Source organism: Ostrinia furnacalis, unplaced genomic scaffold, assembly GCF_004193835.3.
Source record: "Ostrinia furnacalis isolate ACB-3 unplaced genomic scaffold, ASM419383v2 OfSCF1475, whole genome shotgun sequence".
In the NCBI taxonomy this organism is placed as follows: Eukaryota; Metazoa; Arthropoda; class Insecta; order Lepidoptera; family Crambidae; genus Ostrinia; species Ostrinia furnacalis.
The window spans coordinates 125110-148355 of record NW_021131714.1 but is presented as its reverse complement, the minus strand read 5'-3'; the positions used below and the strand labels follow the sequence as shown (position 1 = coordinate 148355).

General features: G+C 36.5%; 3 protein-coding genes across 7 annotated transcripts in view; 2 read left to right on the top strand and 1 right to left on the bottom strand.

The window, feature by feature from the left end:
* Positions 1-330: 330 nt before the first annotated feature.
* Positions 331-2686, bottom strand: LOC114352913 (myophilin). The gene is made up of 4 exons (XM_028304679.1): positions 2582-2686; positions 1221-1420; positions 1020-1140; positions 331-932 (listed from the first exon to the last, which is right to left on the bottom strand). The coding sequence occupies exons 1-4, from the start codon at positions 2585-2587 to the stop codon at positions 750-752; spliced, it is 510 nt and encodes a 169-aa protein (XP_028160480.1). The 5' UTR covers positions 2588-2686; the 3' UTR covers positions 331-749.
* Positions 2687-11465: 8779 nt separating this feature from the next.
* On the top strand, positions 11466-13821 carry LOC114352907 (muscle-specific protein 20). Its single transcript, XM_028304673.1, has 3 exons — positions 11466-11768; positions 12338-12458; positions 13213-13821. Exons 1-3 carry the CDS (start codon positions 11689-11691, stop codon positions 13402-13404), a joined length of 393 nt encoding a protein of 130 aa, XP_028160474.1. The 5' UTR covers positions 11466-11688; the 3' UTR covers positions 13405-13821.
* A 977-nt stretch (positions 13822-14798) lies between these two features.
* LOC114352906 (apoptotic signal-regulating kinase 1) overlaps positions 14799-23246 on the top strand; it is a 33583-nt gene continuing 25135 nt past the window's right edge. For 2 of the 5 annotated variants that reach the window (XM_028304670.1, XM_028304668.1), the window contains exons 1-5: positions 14800-15967; positions 18506-18711; positions 19216-19410; positions 20654-20823; positions 22245-22523. In XM_028304670.1, the coding sequence (XP_028160471.1) occupies positions 15079-15967; positions 18506-18711; positions 19216-19410; positions 20654-20823; positions 22245-22523 (1739 nt within the window). In that variant the 5' untranslated portion in view covers positions 14800-15078. Of the gene's footprint in view, positions 15968-18253; positions 18438-18505; positions 18712-19215; positions 19411-20653; positions 20824-22244; positions 22524-23246 lie in introns of those variants that run through there. The other 3 variants (XM_028304672.1, XM_028304671.1, XM_028304669.1) reach the window with 2 other exon arrangements.

Sequence of the window (23246 nt, the reverse complement as noted above, 5' to 3'; positions counted from 1 at the left end):
CATATTCAAATTAAAGGTTAATTTCACCGCTAATAATGATGTTTCTCTTAAATCACATCAGCGTTTAATATAATAATCGAATAATCTTGGCACTGGATTTGCGCAATAAATCATCACGCGCTTCTCCTGTCTGTTTAATTAGGCCAAGGGATAGTCTCCACTGGCCCATAATAACTTTTATTTACTCCAGAGCTATTTTTACTTCCACATCAAAAGCTCATAATAAAGTTGCAACAAATTCTTACGCAACGCAACTACCGTTCGACCTTCCTACGTCTGGATTCGCGCAAAGTCCATCTTGAAAGTCGTGGACGAAATTGAAACACTCGCTACTTACAATCAATGTTTATTAAATAATTGTTAAATTATGTACAAAATAAAAAAAGTCTTAAATATAGCACTTGTTAGATGTGTAAATCTAGAGTCACACCACATTAGTCAATATTCCAATAGAGCGGTTCGCTATAAGTTTCTACTGTTTCCATATTTTGAAACGGCCCTCGTCTCAGTTTTTTAGAATGATCTTAAACTAGACGAGCAGCATTTGATTTGAACTCTGCTGGTATATTCACTCATGTGGTCCCATTATTCATCTATCACACGTTTTGTCGTTAAGTTAGCGTAGCGTTAAATTTAGAAAGGTAGAAAGTGCTCCTTCATCTGTCAGACAATGGAATAAGATTGCTAAAATACTGGTAATCTCCGAAAGGTTTGGGTTTGGTCTCGGACACCAAGCTTGAGAGATTTGTTTACATGTGGCGGGTGTTTCCAAAGCCACCGTGGCCGGACTGTGACGCTCCCTTGTTGAAGCCCATCTGAAGGTTGAGCTCGGCGTTGTGAGCCCTCAGCTGCTCCTCAGTGAAGGTACGCTCGTTCTTCTCAGCCATTTTCGGGCCTAACTGAGGACCGGTCCATTCTGGGTGCTTTTGCGTCTGAAAATTAATACCAAAATTAACTTTCTATTCGCTACCTACAAGTATTACAAGATACCTTCATGGAAGAAATGAGGGTATGCTTACAATTCTGCCAAGAGAGTACAAGCAGAGCGTAACTTGAGGAATGTTACGCCTCTCGAAGAGGTCGGCAGTTTGGAAGATTTCTTCTTCTGGGACTCCGTATTTCTTGATGGCAGCCTGGAACCTGAAAACATAATTTCAAAGAAGGATTAATAGTGGATTATTAACTATATTAGGGATCATTCTGGCTGGTTAAAAAGGTACCTTTGGATGTTTTCCATAAGCTGGAAGTTGGTTCCTCTCTCCTGGATCTTCTTGACGGATCCTGGGGACAGTTTGTTGATGAGTTTGCAAAGGACCACGCCATCCTTCAGGACGTCCTCATAGGCGCCGTTGGGAAGGGGTTCCCCAGTGACAGCTGTGATCCAGTTCAGGACTTCCTGTTCTTGTTCCTTGTTTCTGGGCTGGAAGTTAAAAGAAATATATAAAATGGTTGCACTGAAATACAGAGAGTATATTCAGACCTCTCTAATTTTTCGAAAATAGTTTTGTTAAAAAAGTTACGTATTCAATATTGGCACAATACTCGTATATTGTTAGTCGGTCATCAATTAACATGTTTACGTTTTCTGTGATACCAAGTGCCTATAAATATTGATTTTGTATGGTTTATATATTCTTATTGCCAAACAATGGAGTCTATTACTTTAAAATATTAAAACTTTGTGAAAAGTGTTTAAAACAGGGTTTGTTTAGATTCTGAGTGGATGTTTAAAATTCGTAAGCAAGTTTTGAACGGCGGCCATAAAACAGCAGTTCCAGTGCCAAGTCTTTGATGGCTGGCGCGGATTCCAGCATCACCACCGAAAATAACGCGATTGGTAACTAAGATGACAGCTATCTCACTATCGAACTCGAGTTATTTCGAGAATATCCCCCTTCGTTGCTATGCCGTTAAAAGTTTGGGTTTATGGCATGTTTACACTCTTTAACACTCGGTGAAACTTTTAAAAAGTTTCTATTTCTAGTTGTTCTTTTAAAAACGAATTAGGTTCTAATGTTTGTCCGAAGACTGTTAACTAACACTGTCAAATATAGGCTTATATGCGATTAAAAGTACCTAGATATAACATGACTTTACCACTATTAAAAATATTCGTCTGGAAAATTTCTATAAAATCTAGCCTAAAGCCTATTTCTAGAATGAAACGTTAATAATTTTGTGCACTAAGAAACAGAAAATTGAAAATGGCACATAAGTCTTATAATGACCGCTACAGCTGCGCGCGAGTCGTTAATCTCGACAAGTACTTGTGCTCTGACGTCAATGATTTTTGTGACGTAGCACTTTCAATAAATACTTTGGACTTACATTGATTAAAACATGGCCAATTAACAGAGAGTGAAAACATTTGGTTATGAAATATCAGATGTTAAATCAGTTAAAGTAATAAAGTGAAATAAAGATAAATAATAAATTAAAGGAAACCGTTATCGATATATTTAAAAGGCTAGATTCCGAATCAGAAACACTAAAATGAAAGATATTTTCATAGACTGAAAAAAGCTCAAGAAAAAGAATTTTCCGGAAAAAAGTGACAGTCGAAGTAAAAACTCTTACGTACGGCCATATTTAAATTAAATTCGAGAAACTTCAGTCAAAAGCACTAATGGACTGGACAAGCACACTGTTCGCTATCAGATAGACGACTGGTGGAGCTTCCCGCCCGCCCAAGCGCCGGCATAGCGCGGGGGCGGGCGGCGTCACGGATTTATTTTGTTTCTTACACGAACTACTGTAAACATTGCGGACATTGTATAACATGAATTAGTTAACTCTCCGATGTTCTTGTTAACCGGAAAATGTCATAGCGTAAGGATAAGAGAATATCAAAACTACGGAACCCTAATTATTAGGTAAAGAGGACTCTACTTAAGATTCCCACTAGTAATTTTATGGCAAATTATTATTTCTTTTATAATAAAGTAAATAAATAATAAGGAAATAACAATTTTGTCTCATACTGTCACATACACTACATTTTGTCAACAATAACAACGACTCGAATTATTCAAGTAAATGAAATTGACTGCATGAAATGTATCTTAGTATTAAAAATAAACATTTTCAAGTTATTATAAAATTGACCTATTTTTTTATTCGCTTTAGCTATAGTCTAAGGGCTATTTTACATTATAATTTTTACGTTTAATACTTGTCTTAAATTACGTATCTTTTTTGGTGTTCTTATACCTAAATCTTTTTATATCTTCGTATAATTATTAGCAAGATTTTTAACGGTCTATAAAACATAAAACGATGTTTTGTTGTTCGCTCCACCAAATCTTCGACGCGAGTTATGAAACAGACTATTTTCGTAACTCTCTGAGAGTTTTCGGGAAAACAACCATTTGTTATCAGGCTGTCGACAGTGAAAGCCGGAAATGACAAATTCTTTACAAATATCAATTAGTCGGGAAGTTTAGGAGGAAAACTTTACGTTTTTTCAGATCTAGATGAAGCATCATTTCTTTAAACTTGTAGGTAAGTATATGAAAAAGGTTTCACATATTTTTTTAATCCGACTTTTTTGCATGCCATGGAATCAACTGTGCCACAGACTGTGCTGTGCCTATGGTGTCACTAGATATTTAAAACAAATACAATAAATTAAAAAATTAAAGGTGCTTTTAATCCGGTCTTATCGCTAAGAAGCGATCTCTACCAGACAATCCTGGAAGATAACATGAGATCATACAAAAAAGGGGAAGGTGGAAGGAATAATCGTAAACGTAAATAATGAATCAAGCCTTTTTATATTACTAGCTGGAAATAGTTGGAATAACATTTCCCGTTTTTGCAACATTTTTCTTACTCCTCCGCCCTTGGTGTAGGGTGAAGTTATATGTGTATAGTCTGAAGCCTTCTTCAATAAATGGGCCATCCAATACAAAAATATTTTTCCAAATCGGAAAGTTTAGTAGTTCCTGTCCAGTAGCGCGTTTTTAACCAAACAAACTCTTCAGCTTTAAAATATTCATATAAAAGACATGCATTGATTCATCATCATCATCATTTCAGCCATAGGACGTCCACTGCTGAACATACGCATCCCCTAATGCTTTCCACGTTGATCGATTGGTAGCGGCCTGCGTCCAGCGCTTCCCTGCTACCGATACGATGTCGTCGGTCCACCTTGTAGGTGTATTGATTATTTTACTAGAAGTACTGATTAATAGAATAAAACAACTTCCATCATGCCAATTGCCGGCTTAGCGATTAAATAATTTTTCAGAGGTCTAAAAGGTACAAAGTATGTAAACAACCTACTATCGTAAGTAAAAAATTGTTATTCAACCAGAATCATTGAGAGTGGAATTTTTTTAGTCATCTCATCAGAGTCATCGCTGCATCTTAAACTAATTTGATTTATTCACCACTTAAGGTTAAATGGATCGTATCGTGCGGTCATAGGATTACTAATGTTTGGCCAAAAAACGTTGCCCAAATTATCACATCGCAAACAACGTTTCGCAAATTTTCATTTGGCAAATTCTCATTTGGCAAAGCAACTTATTGCAAACTTTTATTTCGCAAATGTTGTTTTTGGCATATTATTGTTTAGCAAATTATTGTTTGGCAAAGTATGGTTTGCCAAATGTTTCATTAGGCAAAAATATTTCACGATAAACTATTTACAAAATAATTTGATTACTGCATAGAATGATATACAAATTAGCTTTTGGTTATTATTTTGTTTTAGTTAATATAAAATTTGTTCTACATTAATTTCCTTATTTCATTCTTTGTATCGAAATTTCCAAATGATTCATTAACAATAAAGGTGATTCTAGCGTCACTGTTCTCGGCCATTCTCAGATGAGCTAGTTTTTGCGTGTCCGGGCTGTTAAATCGTTAAAAATGACAAATGAGAGACATACAAGTATTTTTATATGTTACTTATCAACCCCATCCAGTTGTGCATTAAATCATAGGCCTCTATTTTAAGTATTTGTGACTTAATTAATTTCATGAACCTCTGTTCTCTAATTACCGTTACGCGTCCGCACACCGACTTAATGTTAAAACTTGGCTGTAATTTTTATGTCGTATAGATTTGGTTTACTCCATTCAACATTTTAAAGAGTACAAAAGATTGTCTTACGCATAGCAAAATATCTATTTAATAGAACCATTCTGTAAATAATTAGAATTAAAAAACTGCTTGTCCGAGCGAAAGTCCTAATTCCCGTGACGTTTTCTGTTTTTGGGCACACAAGCCTAAATAATAATATTTGACACATCATTTACGCGCGCGGCGCGAGCCCTTAGTTAGTTCTAAGACCTGTTAGCAAGTAGACGTCTATTGCGTTGGCGTACCGCCGATGAATTACGTAAGAGTATAATTACCATATCTTTGGTTTTCAATTTTTCTATTTACCATGTCCTTATTTTTATACTCGATTTTTGAAGGTAGATCCACGTTGTTAATTTAAATAGATTCAGTTCTTTGGCCTTCATACGTTGTAGTAAGACAGTATTTGCATACGCTGAAGATTTTGGAGATTTTGAAGAAAAACTGTCGTTTTATAATTTCCATACACTAATTACCGTATATTTATAATCACCGTTGTATGAAATTATTACCTACAAATTGCACTCACGATTGAATAAGTATGATGATAAAATATAAAATATACCTAGACCTTCGCATAACAACTGTACGAACTTTTCTTCCAATCTGACAATCAAAATTTTAAAAAACTTTCAATAGAGTAACCTCGAAATAGATTCGATTTCATGACAAATGTTCAGCTTCAGTTGCTGCATGGTTGTTGGATTTAAGAGTACATCTTAACCCCTAAGGTGACCCCACAAAATGAAGTTACCTGGAGTGAAATCGGGGCTTTCTGATGGCCAGGAGATGTCACCCCTGCATGAAACATGTCTCGTACCAGATATTTATTTTTACTATTAGTATAATTAATATTAACATCTTAACTCATTAATTAATTGTAATATAATACCATTAAAATCTATCCATAATACCTTTGCCCTAAGAAAATGAGATTTTCCTACAGTAACACTTACCTGGCGTGATCACATTAAGAACAAAAGAGAACAAATCAACAGACAATGGGACTTTTCAAGGCAAGAGTGCATAGGCACTTTGTACCATCCTAAACTGCATCCTACCTGCTTTGTTATGCATAGAAAAAACTTCGTGATATGCAATGGGTACTGGACAGAAGAAGCTTGGAGAACAAACTATATACAAATGGATCCTAAAACCCATGTAGACATGGCATCGACTTAGCCTACTCGCAAATGTAGAAATCCTTAAACGTTTTCAAAATAAAGTTTTAAAAATCTTGAGCTGTGCACCTTGGTTTACAAAGTCCATTGAAGTGATACCAAACGTCAAAGAGGGTGTGGAAAATCCTGTAAAGCTTACAACCAAAGACTAGACCTTCATGCAATCTATTTGCTGCATCCCTTCTAAATTCTAAGAATTCTGCATTTAGGCTCGGGAGAAAGCGAATAGCATCAATCTGAAAACTTATTGTAAAAGAATCGAGGTGACAAATCATAGGATATGCTGAGCTGGAACTGTCATTATTACAAATTCAATTTAATCTGATAATGGGTGATGGCTGATCGCAGATAGATTAAAAAGAAAAATGAAATTTGTGAGATCTCCTGATCCGTTATCTGTACGTTTAATCGTTTGTACCACATTAAAATCAAATAAATGATGATTAAGATTCTGATGAAAAAATGTGCCACGTAGCCCCTTCTGGCCGAAACTAAATGTTCCTGTTATAGCCTCGATTATTGCAGTATACTGAAAATATCTTGATACAATAAATAATAGAAACAAGTGTTTTCCTTTTTCAAAGGGTTATTAAGTGTACCTACAGCGTTTTTATGACGCTTTATATTTGTATACATATTTATCAATGCAAGATGTTGTTTTCTTGCGTTTTTACATCTTTTTTCTAATTACCGTTAGATTAAGTATTAGCCTTATCTAATTACCGTGACTATGAAATTTTTGGGTCTCATTTGCGCGAAAACCGCTTGGAATAATTTGACGCCTTAACGATTGTTAAATTCGTACTTTTCATGTGTTTCATATTTAAATGCGTTTAAGTCAATTAAGCCAAATTTCAAAAATGATATGGTAATTAGGCTGAGAACGCCTAATCGTGAGAATGGCCGTTCTAACCTAACCTAACCTACTATTTTCTGCAATACCTACTTTTTGTAACCATACTATTTTCTGCAATGTTTTACATAAAATTCTTGTGAAAACCATGATCATGTGCCTTATGCTTTGATTTGTGAGTAACGGTGGTAAGTATGTGAAGTGTCAATTTGACCAAACAAATTATTTGGGATATAATATTTGGCAACATAAAACATTTGCTATATAAACATTTGCCAAGTAAAATTTTACCAAATGAATTAGTTGCGAAAAGTACAGTTGCTAAAAGTTCATTTGGGAAATGAAACTTTGGCGATAAGTTGTTTACGAAGTGAAATTTGGCGAAAAGTATTTTGGCCAAACGGAAGGATACCGGCAATATGGCATTTTAGTAGGTACCAATAATATGAAAATCACGAGCTCTTAAGATGCGTAAAATCGCATGTAAAATGGACCTTAGTAATGTTTTGATGGAGAACATTTTATCAGGGAATGGTAATCCGCTTGGCCCCCTGCCAAGAGTTAGGATCCATCCGGCCGCACGCGTGCCGTATGCCGTATATTAAAAAAGCGTTATTAATGAATTCACTTTTGAATTATTCTTAGCCGATTAGGCACGTTTCCGAAGCATGTGCAGTTGGAATAAGCAAAGTACAGTTCATTTAGAATTTAGATAACTAATTGATCTTTTATCACAGTGTTTTTCACAGGTTGAAAACTCCCTGGGGGGTCTCGCGAATCTCGTAAAATCTACCTCGTATTCGGTCCCTAAAACATCATTGTAACATTATAAAATGCATGAAAAAAGCGAACGGTTCGGGGGGTCGCAATATATTTTTTCATCCAGGGGGGTCGTGTCATGAAAAAGGTTGAAAAACGCTGTTTAGGAATTTAATTGTTATTTATTCATTCATTATTTACTGGACAACGATAAACAATAGCCCATTGCAACCAATGGTGTCAATATCCAACTAGCCGAATTGAAATTGATCGAACCCCGTCCGCTGGACTTGTATTGTTGTGGTGAACCAACTCATAAAACAAGCACGTTAACTCCTGTTAACCCCTCGTGCTATTACTTATTTTTGTACTAACAAATCACTAACGTTATTTAAAAAACCTATTTTACTAGTAATGACCTATGGTACTGAAACGTGGCCTCTCAGGCTCTCACTATAGAACTTAAGACTGAAATGATAATGTTGATGATAAAAGAAGAAAACTCACCTACGCAATCGATCACTAACAAGTCCCGATCACAATATCAACGAAAACTGTTTAGGTATTAAATAGAAAAACAATAGGAAGGCCACAAAAGGATTCAAACTCGTAGCACAGTACAGCAACGAAGCGCATGTTATTACTAAAAACAACATTATTTCAATTGTTTGGTAATTTTAACTTATTTTCGTGCTTCTTGTCGCAATCAACACACAACACTAATTAAACGAGGACCTTTCTGATGCTTCTTAAGTACGTGTCTTCCGAAGAATACAAATGGACTAACTATAACAAAATGAGCACGTCTGTCTGTGATACGACTAAAACAATGAGAGAAAAATAAAGGAGCCTTATCGGTGAGGATAGTAAAATGTTTTAGCCTTTACGATACTAAACGAAGCGAGAATAGCAATTAAATTTTATAGCTATACAGTTGAATAAACTACTGCTTAACTAGGTACATACTTTACGCTGGTAGGTACTCTATGTGTTGTATGGAGAGATCTCTTTTACCGATAAGACCTCCAAAATGTTACAGTTCCAACTCAAGCGGCACGTGAATGCAAGTTTTGGGTGTTTTGTCAAAAAAATATAAATCTTCAAAAGTTAAATATAATTGCTAATCATGAATCCAACTCCATATACAACATAATACAAAAGCACATAAAGTATACAAAAACGAAGCTTTATTTATTACTAGCGGCCACCCGCGCCTGCGTGGATCCCGTTTTACCCCCTTAGAGGTTGAATTTTTCAAAATCCCGTCTTAGTGAGCACCTACGTTCTAAGAGGAACCCCCGTGCAAAATTTGAGACTCCTAGAGTTTCTGAGATTACGTGATGAGTGAATGAGTGCGTCATCGCGTCAATGACCTTTCGCTTTTATAGATATAGATAGATTTTCTACACAATACATGAAAAATTATATACTTTAGTCATAAGCTCTACCAACGATTCTAAATCGCTACTTTGTAGCTTACTCTAAAACTCTACATTACTCTTTTTTTAAACATGTCCAGTCGACCCAGTCGCACCCACGGGGCACCACTGGTATATTGAGAATTGTTTATCGGTCCATCCTTTGTCCTACCTAATAGGACAAAGATGTATTGTGTGCACTATAGTACGTTATCGTACATGACACATTATCATTGTCATTCAACTGCCCCAAAGATAGAAGCGACTGACAAAAGGTGGTTAACATTTTTATTTGGTGTGCGTGTGACATTGGACGTATGTAGGTAATTGAACTTAAAAACATAACCCTCCTTCTGGCGCAGTCGGGTAAAAAACAATCCCTACCCAGTTTCAGTTGGGAGCTCAATTCTCGAGATTGTCGACAAGTATGTCTACCTCGGACAAACGATCCAGCTATGTAGGTCCAATTTCGAGAAGGAGGTCAATCGTTGTATCTTCAATCTTCATACTTAAATAAAAATGTATTTATTGCTCAGATATCATTTTACGCCCGTATTCACAAACAATGCTTGCTTATGTGAACCAGCACAGCGTTGAATAGAGCTCTGTGATTGGTTCGTGTGTCCCCTTTGCTTCCACGTACTTACACTGTGAGACCTCATAGTAATGTTTGTGAATACGGGCGTTAGTCACACAATCTTCAATGCAGTTACTCGAAAACTTGATCAAAAATCGCTGAACATACATGGGAGTGATTCCTAGCCCTAGTGATGCTCTACCTCTGGGCTTCGGGTTGACACTATTTTTTGGGACACCCTGTATAAGTAAATACTTAAAATATAATTTAGTTAGTATTCGAAGTAACAAAAGAACGAAGATACAGTGAAAATGAGAGAGAGTTACCAATTAATCCACATACTTAGTTAAGTGGTTAATAGATAAGTGGTTTTAAACTACTGGATCACTTCAATTGCAATTAAGTACTAAGTAAATCTTCAATTCCAAAAGAAGGAAGTTTTCAAGAATCTCAAATCGGTTGGTGTTTTTAAAAATTAAACACTGCTTCATTAATATTGAAAAAATGAGAACTGCTGTATAAAAATACATCGTCAATGACCTTGGTGATAAATCTTAACCAGAAAAAACTGTCGTTGATTTCCTTGTTTTTTTACCCTTAAAACCTATGAAAATTAGACAAAATTATTTTCAGTATCTGTGAAACTTTACTAATGCTGTGTGGTATTTATATAAGGATTTTGGCTAATAAAGTAAAAGATACGTAACCGAAGACTAATGCCCGTTTTCACCATCAATCCCTAATTTTTAAGTGACCCCTATGAAAACAAAATTCCTGAAATGTGTTAGGTACCAAAGGAGTCATTTGAAAATTAGGGATTGATGGTGAAAACGGGCATAAGGCTGAGTTGCACCACCTAACTTTAACGGTAACTATGACGATAACCGGTGCTTTTTGTATGGAGTTTCACAGATTTTTGACGTTTGTCAAAGTTAACGTAAGATGGTGCAACCCAGCCTTACTGTTAAATAAATGCACTAATTTATAACGTGTCATTAGCAACGCTCTCACGAGCTCGTTTTGCATGTAATTCTGAATCCATACATGTTTAGCGAGCTCTATAAATCTCGTCGCCTTACTACCTTAGTAGGTAAATCTTTGTTCATTGTACTTATGCTAATTCCAAAGAAAATTGTTTTTGCTCATCAAAACTACATTTAACTTTTTATAATTGGCTAATGATACAAGTCACCTTTATAAAAATCTGACAGAAGTTGGAATGTTATTACGTTGATTCTAGTAGTTTCTGATAGCGATTGTAGCCATTTCAATAAAATACGAGCTGAATAATGTTGCTTGAAGGCCAAACGTGTTGCCTTTACTATCTCCCGCAAAACGTTGTGCCCTTTAAAAAGTATTTGTTCACAAAAGAATAAAAAAGTATATCCATAGTTACGTATAGGTATGGCCACAGATTCTCAATCCATGTCCATAATACCTACTTATTAATATTATATTAACTATGTAACTCTATCTATAACATTTTCAAGTTTAGGTAAACCACTGAATCAATTTAGATGGCATAGAGACCCAGTTAAAATATAGGATACATAGTTTCCATCCCGGCTTTGATAAGTGGTATGAGAAACGCCCAGGATAACTTTCCAGGGTAATGAGACGCGAACAAAGAGGAGTCTGCAATAACTTAATAACTCATCAAATCTGTCTCTTTCCAGTGTGCTGGCAAACGCGAGCCCGAGAAGGAGGTGGAAGCCCAGGCCTGGATCGAGGCAGTCATCGGGGAGCGGTTCCCTCAAGGGGTGCCGTATGAGCACGCGCTTCGTGATGGCATCATCCTCTGCAAGCTGATGAACCGTCTGCAGCCCGGCATCATCACCAAGGTCAACGTGTCGGGAGGCGACTACAAGTTCATGGACAACATCAGCCAGTAAGTACTTACAGCCTGAGAAGGAAGCCCACGCCTGGATCGAAGCCGTCATCGGCGAGCGGTTTCCCCAGGGCATGTTTTATGAACACGCACTTCGTGATGGCATCATCCTCTAGGCGACTACAACTTCAAGCCAGTATCTTATTTATGATGATTGTGGGATGCATTATTCTGGTGAACCCACTCCCGACACACTCTTGGAGGAGTTAGCCCCTATCTCCCTATTACCTATTATTTCCTAATTTGTACGGCAAATAGGGTGAAAGTACCACTACCAGTGCCTACTTAGTAATCTTTATAAAAACACTTCGCTTCCTGACGCAATCGCAAAATTGAAACGAATGTTACTGTCTATTGGAATAGGAGATTTGGATTCGGCGGCTATTTATAGACTACAAGGTGCGGTAGCGGGTTCGAATTCCGGGTAATGTTTGTGCGATTAAGTTAGTTGCTACTTCGAGTCAGCATTTTAGTTAACTGCCTATCTGAATTTTGCAGTAGGATGTACATAGATCTTATGTTTCTATCAGTTATCACCTTTTAATCGTGTACTGTTCTCTTTATTACAGGTTCCAAAAGGCGTGTATCAAATACGGCGTACCTGACACGGACCTCTTCCAGACTACAGACCTTTGGGACCAGAAGAACATCGCTCTAGTTACCCAGACCATCTTCGCCATTGGCAGAACGGTAAGTTATATTAAATTAGATTCCAACGCTATGGGGCGGAGCCGCGAAAGAATGTCTAGGCCGTTTAGCCCAGAAAATAACTCGCAGTTTCCTCCCTAACTTTGGAGGACACCCAGGTTTTAGTTTGGAGGACACCCAGGTTTTAGTAGTCTTTACGAAAAAAATGCTAACACTATACCGTAGACCGAGCTTCACTTTGAGCTGTCTGTAGCATCTAAATATAATGAGAAATAGGGCACTTTTGCAAGAAATGTACCTATCGTTAGATTTACTGTCGTCTGTACTTGTCATGAAAAAATAGATAGGTCGATGAACTAAAGTACCACAACAATGGATTCCCAGATCTATGTAACATATTTTATATAAGCTTTACATAACCAGAAAAAAATATCACACAACTAGGTGGAGAATAACTTCTCAAGAGAAATGAGATGTTGCGTGCGAGATGTTCGAGTGGAAAATTTTCAGAAAAAAGTAACGCGATATCGCTTCGAGACGAGATCGAGTCAAATGGGGAAAACGATAATAATACGAGGTCTATTGTCTCAATTGGCTCGTAATTATAGTAGGACCGAAAAGTATAGTGAGAAAATCCTTTTTGTCTCTTTAATTTTTTCCGATGCTGATCAATAGAAAAACTAATAAAAATATAAATTTTCGCGCCTTGCATTCCAATCCAACGCTGCAACGCCTTCCAATATTATTAAAGCAACAAAATGTGTAATAGTAACAAAATCCGTTTATTTTCTTCCAGGCGTACAAGCACCCTGAATGGCGCGGTCCCTGCCTCGGCCCCAGGCCAGCTGAAGAAAACCGCCGCGAGTTCTCCGAAGACGTTCTTCGAGCTGGCGAAACCGTCATTGGTCTTCAGGCTGGCACCAACAAACTGGCATCTCAATCCGGACAGAACTTCGGCGCCTCAAGGAAGATCATCCTTGGAAAGTGAAAAGAAGATTAAAAACTGTCATAAAACATTATAATGTATTTTCAGCCAGTGTTAAAAAAATAATTGGATACTGGCCGAAAACCTTTTTGTGTTTTCGTCGCTAATTTATTGTTTTTATTTAGTTTTTTTTTTATTTAAGGACGTTGTGCGTTATTGTTTATTATTTTAATCAAAAGTACCTACCTACTATTAAGTTAGTGTTGGGACTTATTTACTAAGATTATTGTTTTCTCAGACAATATAGTAATTTCCTAGTTTAGTTTGAGCCTTGATTTGAAACCATACAGACCAAAATTAGCTTTATTCCAAAATTGGTAGGTACTTTGATAAACTGTGATCTCTTTTGGAGGGATGTGGAGTAATTAAAATATTTAATAAAATCCTTTTTACAACAATTATAGTTTTGTTAGAACCAACCGAAGTTGTTTTATTTGTTTTTACCGCTTTATTAATCTAAGTTTTAAAGTTAAAAAATAATGTTCTATAAAATTACTCTTTGGATTGATTGACTGATTCAGAATTTTAGAGATCTGAGAAAAATACTGTAGCGCGCTCTATAGCGCCATCTATCGGCGGCTCCCGTGCTCTATTTTTCTTTTTTGTTTAGATTTTGGCATCGTGCTGTTTACATAATATTTAGCCAGTGTTAAGTAAGTAATATATTAATACAAGTAGGTAATTAGACGTTCAGTTAATGATAATGAGTGATGATTGATGAATGCCGTATGCGCCAACTAGTGACGTGCCCAGTCGGCTATTTTTGATATTCGAATATTTTGGTATTCGTTGAAAGAGAGTCGAATTAGGACTCGAGTCTTGGGCATATTAGAATACTGAGTCATTTAATATCAAATAATAATTCTTTGGTAACTAAGGCATAGCATCATAAACTTAGCAATTATTAGTTTAATTGGAATTTAGAAGATCTAAAGTTTTAGATGCAATATTGCTTTGATAATCTCACAAAAACACTAAAACTTAGATAACACTAAAATCCTCAAACCAAAAGTTCGACACATTAAAATGATACTAAGATTAGGCAACTTTCAAGAAACATTAACACTTTTTGGAACCTGCAACGATTCTTCAACACAAACGATGCTCTGTAAAGTGGAGCGGACATTCAAAATTCGATGTTAGTGCCTACCTACTCGAGTATTGTGGATCCGAAATGGTGTATTTTAAATATTCGAGTACGTGAGTACCTGGCCCTGCTAGGTATTCGAGTCAGTAGTAGTGTCAGTACTCGAATCAGACTGACTTGGCACATCTCTAGCGCCAAACAACCGAAAATTACCATCCTGTTTGCGCCCTATGCGTCGGCCAATCAAGCGGCCCAAAAGATAACAACTAGGGGCGCGATATTTTTATTGGCCAAATAATAATATTATGTGTTTTTATATTGTCAGTCTGTATCTCTGTATTGTCCTTTTGGTTATTAAATAGTAATATTATTATGTTTTGCTGTAGTACTAGTGCAGTAATAGTTAATTAGTTGATTGTGAATTTCAAAGTGATACATGTTTTCCGAACATAAGTGCTTATACGTCGTGTACATCATTTGAAAAACTCAAACCCTGGGAAGAGCCCAACACTGAATTGGCCTGCGATAAACTTGCAGCCCAATTTTAAGAATACAAGCTCTGTGTCTGTTAATTATAAAATTAGAAGAAAATGCCACGCTATTTCAAAGTGGAAGAGGATTACGACAACAACGCCGCAAGCACGCCGAGCCGACATGTGCCAACGACGACGTCGACACCTATCACCGCGAACGACCTCACCGCCATGATGTTGTTCCTGCAACAGTCGCAGGCAGAAAACTTTGAGCGCATGCTATCAAGAGTGCTTGAACTGCTCGAGTGTCGCTCGCCATCTTCACAGCCCGCGCCGGCTCACGCCGCATCTGGAACGTTCGCCTCGTGTAAAGCAACCTACAGCGGAGCGCCCACCGAGTTCCTCAACGGTTTTATAGACGCTTTGGAGGCATTTAAAGACAGCGCTAACGTAAGTGATGCTAACGCCTTACGTGGTTTGTCGATGTTACTCACACACGATACAGCCACGTGGTGGCAGGGAGTTAAGTCCACGATCACCTCGTGGACTAATGCCCTTCAGCACCTCCGCAGCGTTTTCGGCAACAGCAGTCCTCCACATAGGATTTACAGAGAGTTATTCTCGAAGCCGCAAAAACTCCGGGAGAGAAGTGAGCTGTACATAGCCAAAGCACGCTCTCATCTAGCGCGCCTCCCGCATGAAGACCTCAGCGAGAAAGTACAACTCGACATGGTTTACGGCCTACTTCATGTTAGAGTGCGAGAACGTTTACGGAGAGAAGAAGTTGATAAATTTGAAACGCTACTAAGAAAAACACGTGAAATAGAAGAGGTTGCTGAGAAAAATACACGTGCCGCTGCGCCCGCGAGTGCTTACAATCAGCGACAACGCGCGCCACCAACGTCTCCGCGCGCATGTATTGATGCTTCATACCAGCCGTCCACGACATCAGCAAGCGCGACAGGCGTGACAACGCCGCCACGACCCGCCACGTGCGATGAGCCGGGTTTGTAATGTTTCATTTATAGGTACACATAAATTTTTGATCTAACACATATTTGACCTAACAACCAGGCTAGGTAGGTAAATTATAGCATGCAAACAAGCATGTAGCGCGTTCTACTATGCTAGCTATCGGCTTTTCCAGTAGGAGACTCGCCTGTCGCCGACTCGCTTCGTTCCCACCGCTCTCATTCTGTATTTGAAAGAAAGAAAGAAAGAAAAAATGTTTATTTGGCACCAAATTACATGCATTTGAGCACAGATTAGATATTCGAGTATTGTGCATACGAATACAGCCTATTTTATTTATACTCGAGTAGGTACGTGAGTGCCTGCTAGGTATTCGAGTCAGTAGTACCTACTAGAATCAGACTGACTTGGCACATCTCTAGCTCCAACCAACCGAAAATCATCACTCCCTCTTGTTCGCGCCCTATTTGTGTTTATTTTGTGTCATCAAGCGGCCCGACAGATACACCAAGAAGAATAGGGCTTAGATGTTTTTAAAGTTTCTTTGGTATTTCATTGGACCTAGGGGCTCGATATTTATATTGGCCAAAATATATTAATATTTTTATGTTTTCAGTCTGTATTGTTTAGTTGATTGATTGTGAGATTCGAAGCGAAACGTAAACTCTGAGAAAGAAGAGCCCAACACTAAACTGACCCGTCGCGTCGTGCTAAACTCAATACGAACACCTCGCACATGAGTACATACAATATTGTGAGAAAGACGTAATGATTTACTTATAAGTACATTCTTAAAAATATTCCCTTTCCATTTTCCAAGTTCCAAGTCCTCCTCCTCCTTTGGTTTTTGTGAAGATTCATCAAGTAAAATGTTAGTAGCTCCATCTATTGATGTCGATGTAAAAACAATTGGTGTCAAAGTCAAACCATTGTCAAAAGTTTTTGACAATGACATATTTCAAACTAGATGGCGTTAATAGACATGGCCTCTGGAAAATCCAGACAGTTATAGTGATGTACCAGGTACAACATGAGCTACTACATTTATTAGTAGCTTATTTTTATTATTATGTGCAAACTTACTTAAAAATAATACATTCAACAAAATAAATAGCATTAATGCGTTCTCCACTACCAATCAAATAAAATGCAGTATTTTTGTAAATAGCAGTAATATTTTACAAATAAAATTATAATTAATTATTCTGCCATGGTAAGCAGTAGCTCCTATTTTTGCAAAATCTGAGTTTTATATTGATCGAAAATCAGCGTATTGACCTCTTGATGAGCTGACAGATCAACTGGTGTTTCATTAGCAAAAAATGGCATTACTGCTCGCACCTACGGTGCAATATCGTCACTTATGCATTTTTTTCAAAACTTAACTGAATCAAAGTTAACCAAGTAAAGAGGTAGTTGGAGTATTTTCTCATAACCAGTTAAGTTTTGAAAAAAAATTGCATAAGTGACGTTATTGCACCGTAGGTGCGTGCTGATATCGCTCTCGGCGCAGTGATAAGGAAACCGATTTTACTAAATTGAAATATAGTCCCTGTGAATTAGTTATAGAAATATACCTGACAAGAGATCCGCGTTCCAATACGAATAAAACTTAACAATTTATTTCATTAAAATTAATAAAAATAAATAATGTAAGAAAGGCCCATAATCTGGATTAAATTTTCCAGCTAGAACGTGGTCTTTCTACACTCAAGAATTAATTTAATATGAAAAATTCATTCTTGTTTGATCATTAAAAAATACGCTCAAGCCAAAAATTTCAATTAGGAAACCTAGTCAGTAAAAGTATCAACAGATTTTTAAAGAAGCTACAAGTTTTCTGATTGCCTGACGCATAACACAAACCAGTAAAAATATTGGACTTGGGAGTGATGAGTCTTCGGTTGGATCTGTTAAAATAGCAATACAAGGTGTTATAATACGTCATTTTAATACATGATGTTGGTCATTTATTTATTTTCCCTAATATTATAATAAAATTATCAGAAGCACAATATTTTTTTTACTGAATTGGTGTAGTGGTTGCAGAGCACAGGCTTTTAGGGGGAATTATTATTAATTTGTTGAAAAAACATTTTGCTTTTGAGGTTTAAAACTATAATAAAAACAAATTCAGTTGTCTTATTCTATATTCCCTACTATTATTATTTCTTCAGAATTAAAGCGTTATATATTACCACTTATTAAAAATACAATTTATCTTTTTTTTAATAATGTAAGTTTGTGTAAAATTTTTCAAGTAATAAAATATTCTTAATGTTTTTATAGCTCAGAAAATGAGCTAAAATGTCTACATACAACACTACTGTTAAATAACAACCAAGCTCGCTCGCAGTCGCGACAGCTACTTGTTGTCGATTTTATTTTAGCGCTGCGTAAATTATTCGTGAAATGCGCTAATAAACAGCCCCAATGTAAATAAAAACGTGAGAAAATGATAACTTTCGGCTCCGGGAATAGTTCGGGTGCTCTGGAGGACACAGGTGGTTCATACGAACTTTGTTGTTGTGTTGAACTTTGGTTTTTTGGTTCTAATGTTGAGTATTTTTAGGTGAAGTGAGAAGCATTTGTGAGAGCATTGGAAGCGATGGCTCCAGTGCAACTGTGCAGGCTGGGGCCGCCAACCAGAGGCCCCGGATGGATATTGCTTGTGTTCTTGACGTGAATCAATCAACAAATCTTTCACACAGAAGAAGAGCACTTGAAGAAGTGCGTCTAGCTTCTGACCTTGTGAATGCTAACCTGCACCATATTCATGTGAGATTTTTACTATTATTCTGTATTATATCTTCAATACTTCTAGAAATATGTTACCTTTTAATCTGATGCAGTTCCTTGAAATTCATTGTAAACAATTAATTACTCAGTTGAATGTTAATAGGTATGAATGAATATTTTTTCATTTAATTTATGCATAAATCTATTGTCAATGTTGCTGCTTTTAATAATTATAATTTAGGATATTATGGGTGGATTCGACCAAACAAGATTAAATAATAATCTCAGAATAAATCATCAGTGTTGACATATTTCCCATACTGAAACTGTCAATGTGCTAATACCAGGAGTTATTCTCAGATACAAGTTTGGTTGAATCGGGCCTAAATGTATTTAATAAGAGTAACCTTTCGAACCCATCTGGCATGGGGAATGTAAGACAAATTCTCAATGCCTCAGGTAAATTAGAGAGGCTAAATTAATGACCTGATGCTGATCATAATGAATGAATTATTAAATTAAAAAACGACCTGTCTCTTTTAGTTTGAGAAACTTGACTTTGGTGAGACAAGCGTCCTCGACACATTCTACAATGCGGACGTTGCGCTGGTGGACCTCAGTCTGCAAGTGCAACAGAGTTCGTTGCTGTACCATCTGGGAGTGCGCGAGAGTTTTGACATGAAGGAAAATGTGCTGCTGTTCAATGATATTGATCCAGACTCCACATTGCGGCTAAAGGTAAATGTTTTGAAATGTACAAAAGGTTTGACAACAAAAACAATGATAATAATAATTTTATAAAATTTAGCAATCACTAAGAAGTTTCTGGTTTGTCTACATCAGATGCCAATTTACCACTATGATGTAATTTATAATGGTATTATGGTACAGATAACGGAGCATTAAGCAAAACTCATCTTATGCCTTCATGATAAAGAATTTTTTTATAATAAATAAATATGCTTTGAATAAGGTATTTGAGCAAGATTAATACTTCTGTGACAGACTAAATACAAGGAAATCCCAGGCAAAGCTACTAGATTATAAATCATCAACATAAAAAATTATAATAACAAAATATACACAAATCTATTGGGACTAGGTATCTGGCTAGGAAAAACGTTAATCAAAGTCCAGTTCTCCGAGTCTTATAGCTATTACTCCCAATTTGTCAACATGATTGCTTTGTTGCTCAATCATGCATCGTCCACACCTAGGATGGTTTTATTGAATTACTACAGTCTCTTAACGTTTGCCGTATCTACAACTATGTACTGGGAAATTTTATTACTATCAGAACTACTTATCTTCGGTGGCTTGTTCCACATACATTGTTAATGTAGAATTATGTTTACAATAGATATTGGAGCTACTTTCTCAAGGCAATTAGGGATTTTTATTACTTAAAGATTTGAGTTAATTACTTGTTTGATTCACAAGCCTGAATTAAAATTCTCGATTTTAATTTTTTAGATAAGAGTGCGCACATAATTTATTTGTTGCTGTTACAGATTTAATTTAAGAAACATTTGTGCATTTTTCATGTTAGTATTATTTATTTGTATGTCATGTACTTCTATTCAGTTCAGTCAATAGCTTTTACAGGAATAAAAGTGATCACTTGATTGATTTGGTACATCCCTATGTTGTATACTTATGAGTAACAGTAGATATTATGTGACTATCATCATAAGTCCTCAAAATTTATAAATGCGAAAGTTTGGATGTCTGGATGTTTGTTACTCTTTCACGCAAAAACTACTGAACGGATTTTGATAACCCAGAATAACATATAGGCTATAATTTATGACGATCTGTGACAAATGAAATTTCACGCGAGTGAAGCAGCGGGCAAAAGCTAGTCAGATATAAATAAAAATTCATTTCCAGATGTCACTGTCCAACTTCTTGTTGAAACGTAAATGTAGAATGTTCAGCAAAATAGACTTTATATCAGATATAAATAAAAATCATTTTCCAGATGTCGCTGCCCAACTTCTTGTTTGTTTCGTACAAGTTGACCGACGCCGGCACTTGCGTGACGACCAACCCCGCGGCGGCTAAGTTCAAAGGCGAAGAATCGGCCGACCCAAAGCAACATCTGACGTTGAGGCTGAGAAACATACTGCAAGATGTCGAAGTTCAAACTAAGTAAGTAGCTATTATACTTAAAATTGTAAATGGGAGAGTTGTCGTCTGCGGTGTTTCCGGACGGATACGACCTGCAAGCTTTCAAGAGGAGAGCGTATCTTTACCTTAAAGGCCGGCAACGCACCTGTAACGCCCCTGGGTCTGCGGGTGTCTATGGGCGACGGTAATCACTTACCATCAGGTGATCCGTTTGCTCGTTTGCCTCCTATCACATAAAAAAAAAAGTTGTTACGATAGATGGATTTTGTTAGTTTGTCATGACAAATACTGAACGGATTTTGATTAAACTTTCGAAGGTGAGAACTTTTGGCTTTGGCCTATTTCCAATAAGTTTAACTAAGTAGCCTATTTAAAAATATATATTTATTTTTCTATGATTTTTCATATCAATGAGTAAAACGTAAGAAACAGGACAGACAGAAGGACACTTATAGAAGTTGTGCACATCATTTTACCTGATAAATGAAATCACCACATACAGATAGGTAAATAGTGTAATTAATGTTGGAATATAATCATAAAAATAATAGTAGAATCACAATGATTCTGTATTTTTAATTAAATACAAAATCTGTTGTTAACAATTAAATCCCATTTGTTTTTGCCTGTGGTTAAAAGTATACCTAATATTGGTAAATGATTCACGAATCAACCATGATAAACCTATAACAAAGACGCTGCTAAAATGGAGTGGGACTTACTGTTACCTAATATTGTTAATTGCAAAAAGTTGTTTACATTATCTGCATTTTGCGTCGTTGGTATTTTGATCTGGTACTAGGAAAATAAAATCCTAAGCTGTGATGTCATACATTCTTCTTTTATTAAATGTACGGACGGCACATCGAGTTTTACATTGCTTAAGCAGATGAATAGTTGCGATGTAGCAACAAATATGTAAATTCTGGTATGTGTAGGGTATTTCACATTAACTTTTACAGTTGAACATCAAGTCTCTATTTATCAACTCTTTGAAGGTTCAATTTTGTCCCATACTCCTATAAAAAGGGACACCGTAAGACATAGTAGGATAAGCTCGACATTGTATTTAAATTCTTATTTTAAAACATCCATCCATCATTGCACAGATGGTCAGATAGAATACTTTATTTATTCATTTTTTATTAAAAAAAAGATTATTAGTAATTTGTTATTACACAAATTACTAATAGTCCCGTTAGCCCCTCGTACTAATCTAAATATGCTTGTATCACGAGTGAGCTCACCACAATAGTCGAGCGGCGGCGGGGACCGAACCCGCCTTCCCCGGATCACGAGTCGGCCAGTCCGACCCCTTCACCGTTCAGCTATCGTGGCTTCAAAATCACGGCTTTATTATACACCACATAAAACAGACATAATAAATATAAATTGTAACGACAGAAACAAAAGAGGACTTAACGCTATATTTTTTATTTCAGAGCCCATCTCCAAGAGAAATTCCTGTCTGATCTTCGCAAAGCACGCGAAATATACAGCGGGCAAGAACTATCTAACGTCTTACACGCTATGCGTCGACGCCTAGACGACCCGGCCGTGCTATCCGGGGATACGATACTGAACATGTTGATATCCTACCGGGAGATACAGGATTACGATGCGATTGTACAAGTCGTGGACGATCTGAAAACGATTATGAACAGGAAGAATTATGTGAACATGCCTATAATTAGGTTCATGTACGCGTTCGCTATGAATAGGTAAGTTTTTGGTCAATTTGTCCTTAACTGGTGATGATTTCTGTTATCTTATTTGGGTTTTGAAAATCGATAAAAGATGGCGCTGCTTGTATATAAAATGGCGATGGTAAAGTTGAAATTATTATAATGTTGCATAATTAGTTGGTTTTATAATGGCGACAACTTTACTTAGGCGATATCACAACCAAAAGTGATCTGAAATAGGAGCATGAACCTTTAAATCTTTAAAATATGTATAAAGAATCACCGTATCTAGGTACGATTCAGCTTTGTTTTAAGTATAGCTATAATAAATATCTATCTACTGCATTTCACCTTTAAAATTGATAGTGAAAGACACATTAATAGTTACTATCTGAACGAATTAGCTATTCATCCTTGATGCAAATGTGAAATGTTTGCCAAATGATACTACAAGTGTCTTCTTACAACAACGCGGAGTAATCTGCGTTTACAATGGGATTTCCAATAGTTTATGAATTGAAATAAATGCATTCGTCATGCCTGTAGGTAGTTTGTAAATGAAAGGTTGTAAGCTAATAAATGTCTTTGTTTTCCTCTCCGTGTGGTTCATTATCTATGGCGGTTAGAATGACGTCGATATATTTAATAATGTTGCTATTATTTTATTAATTTAATTAATTGGCTATTGGGCAACTGTAGCTGTAATTGCCGTGCTGAAATATGCCTTTTCCCTTTTTGTGGTTTATTTCAGATATTTTG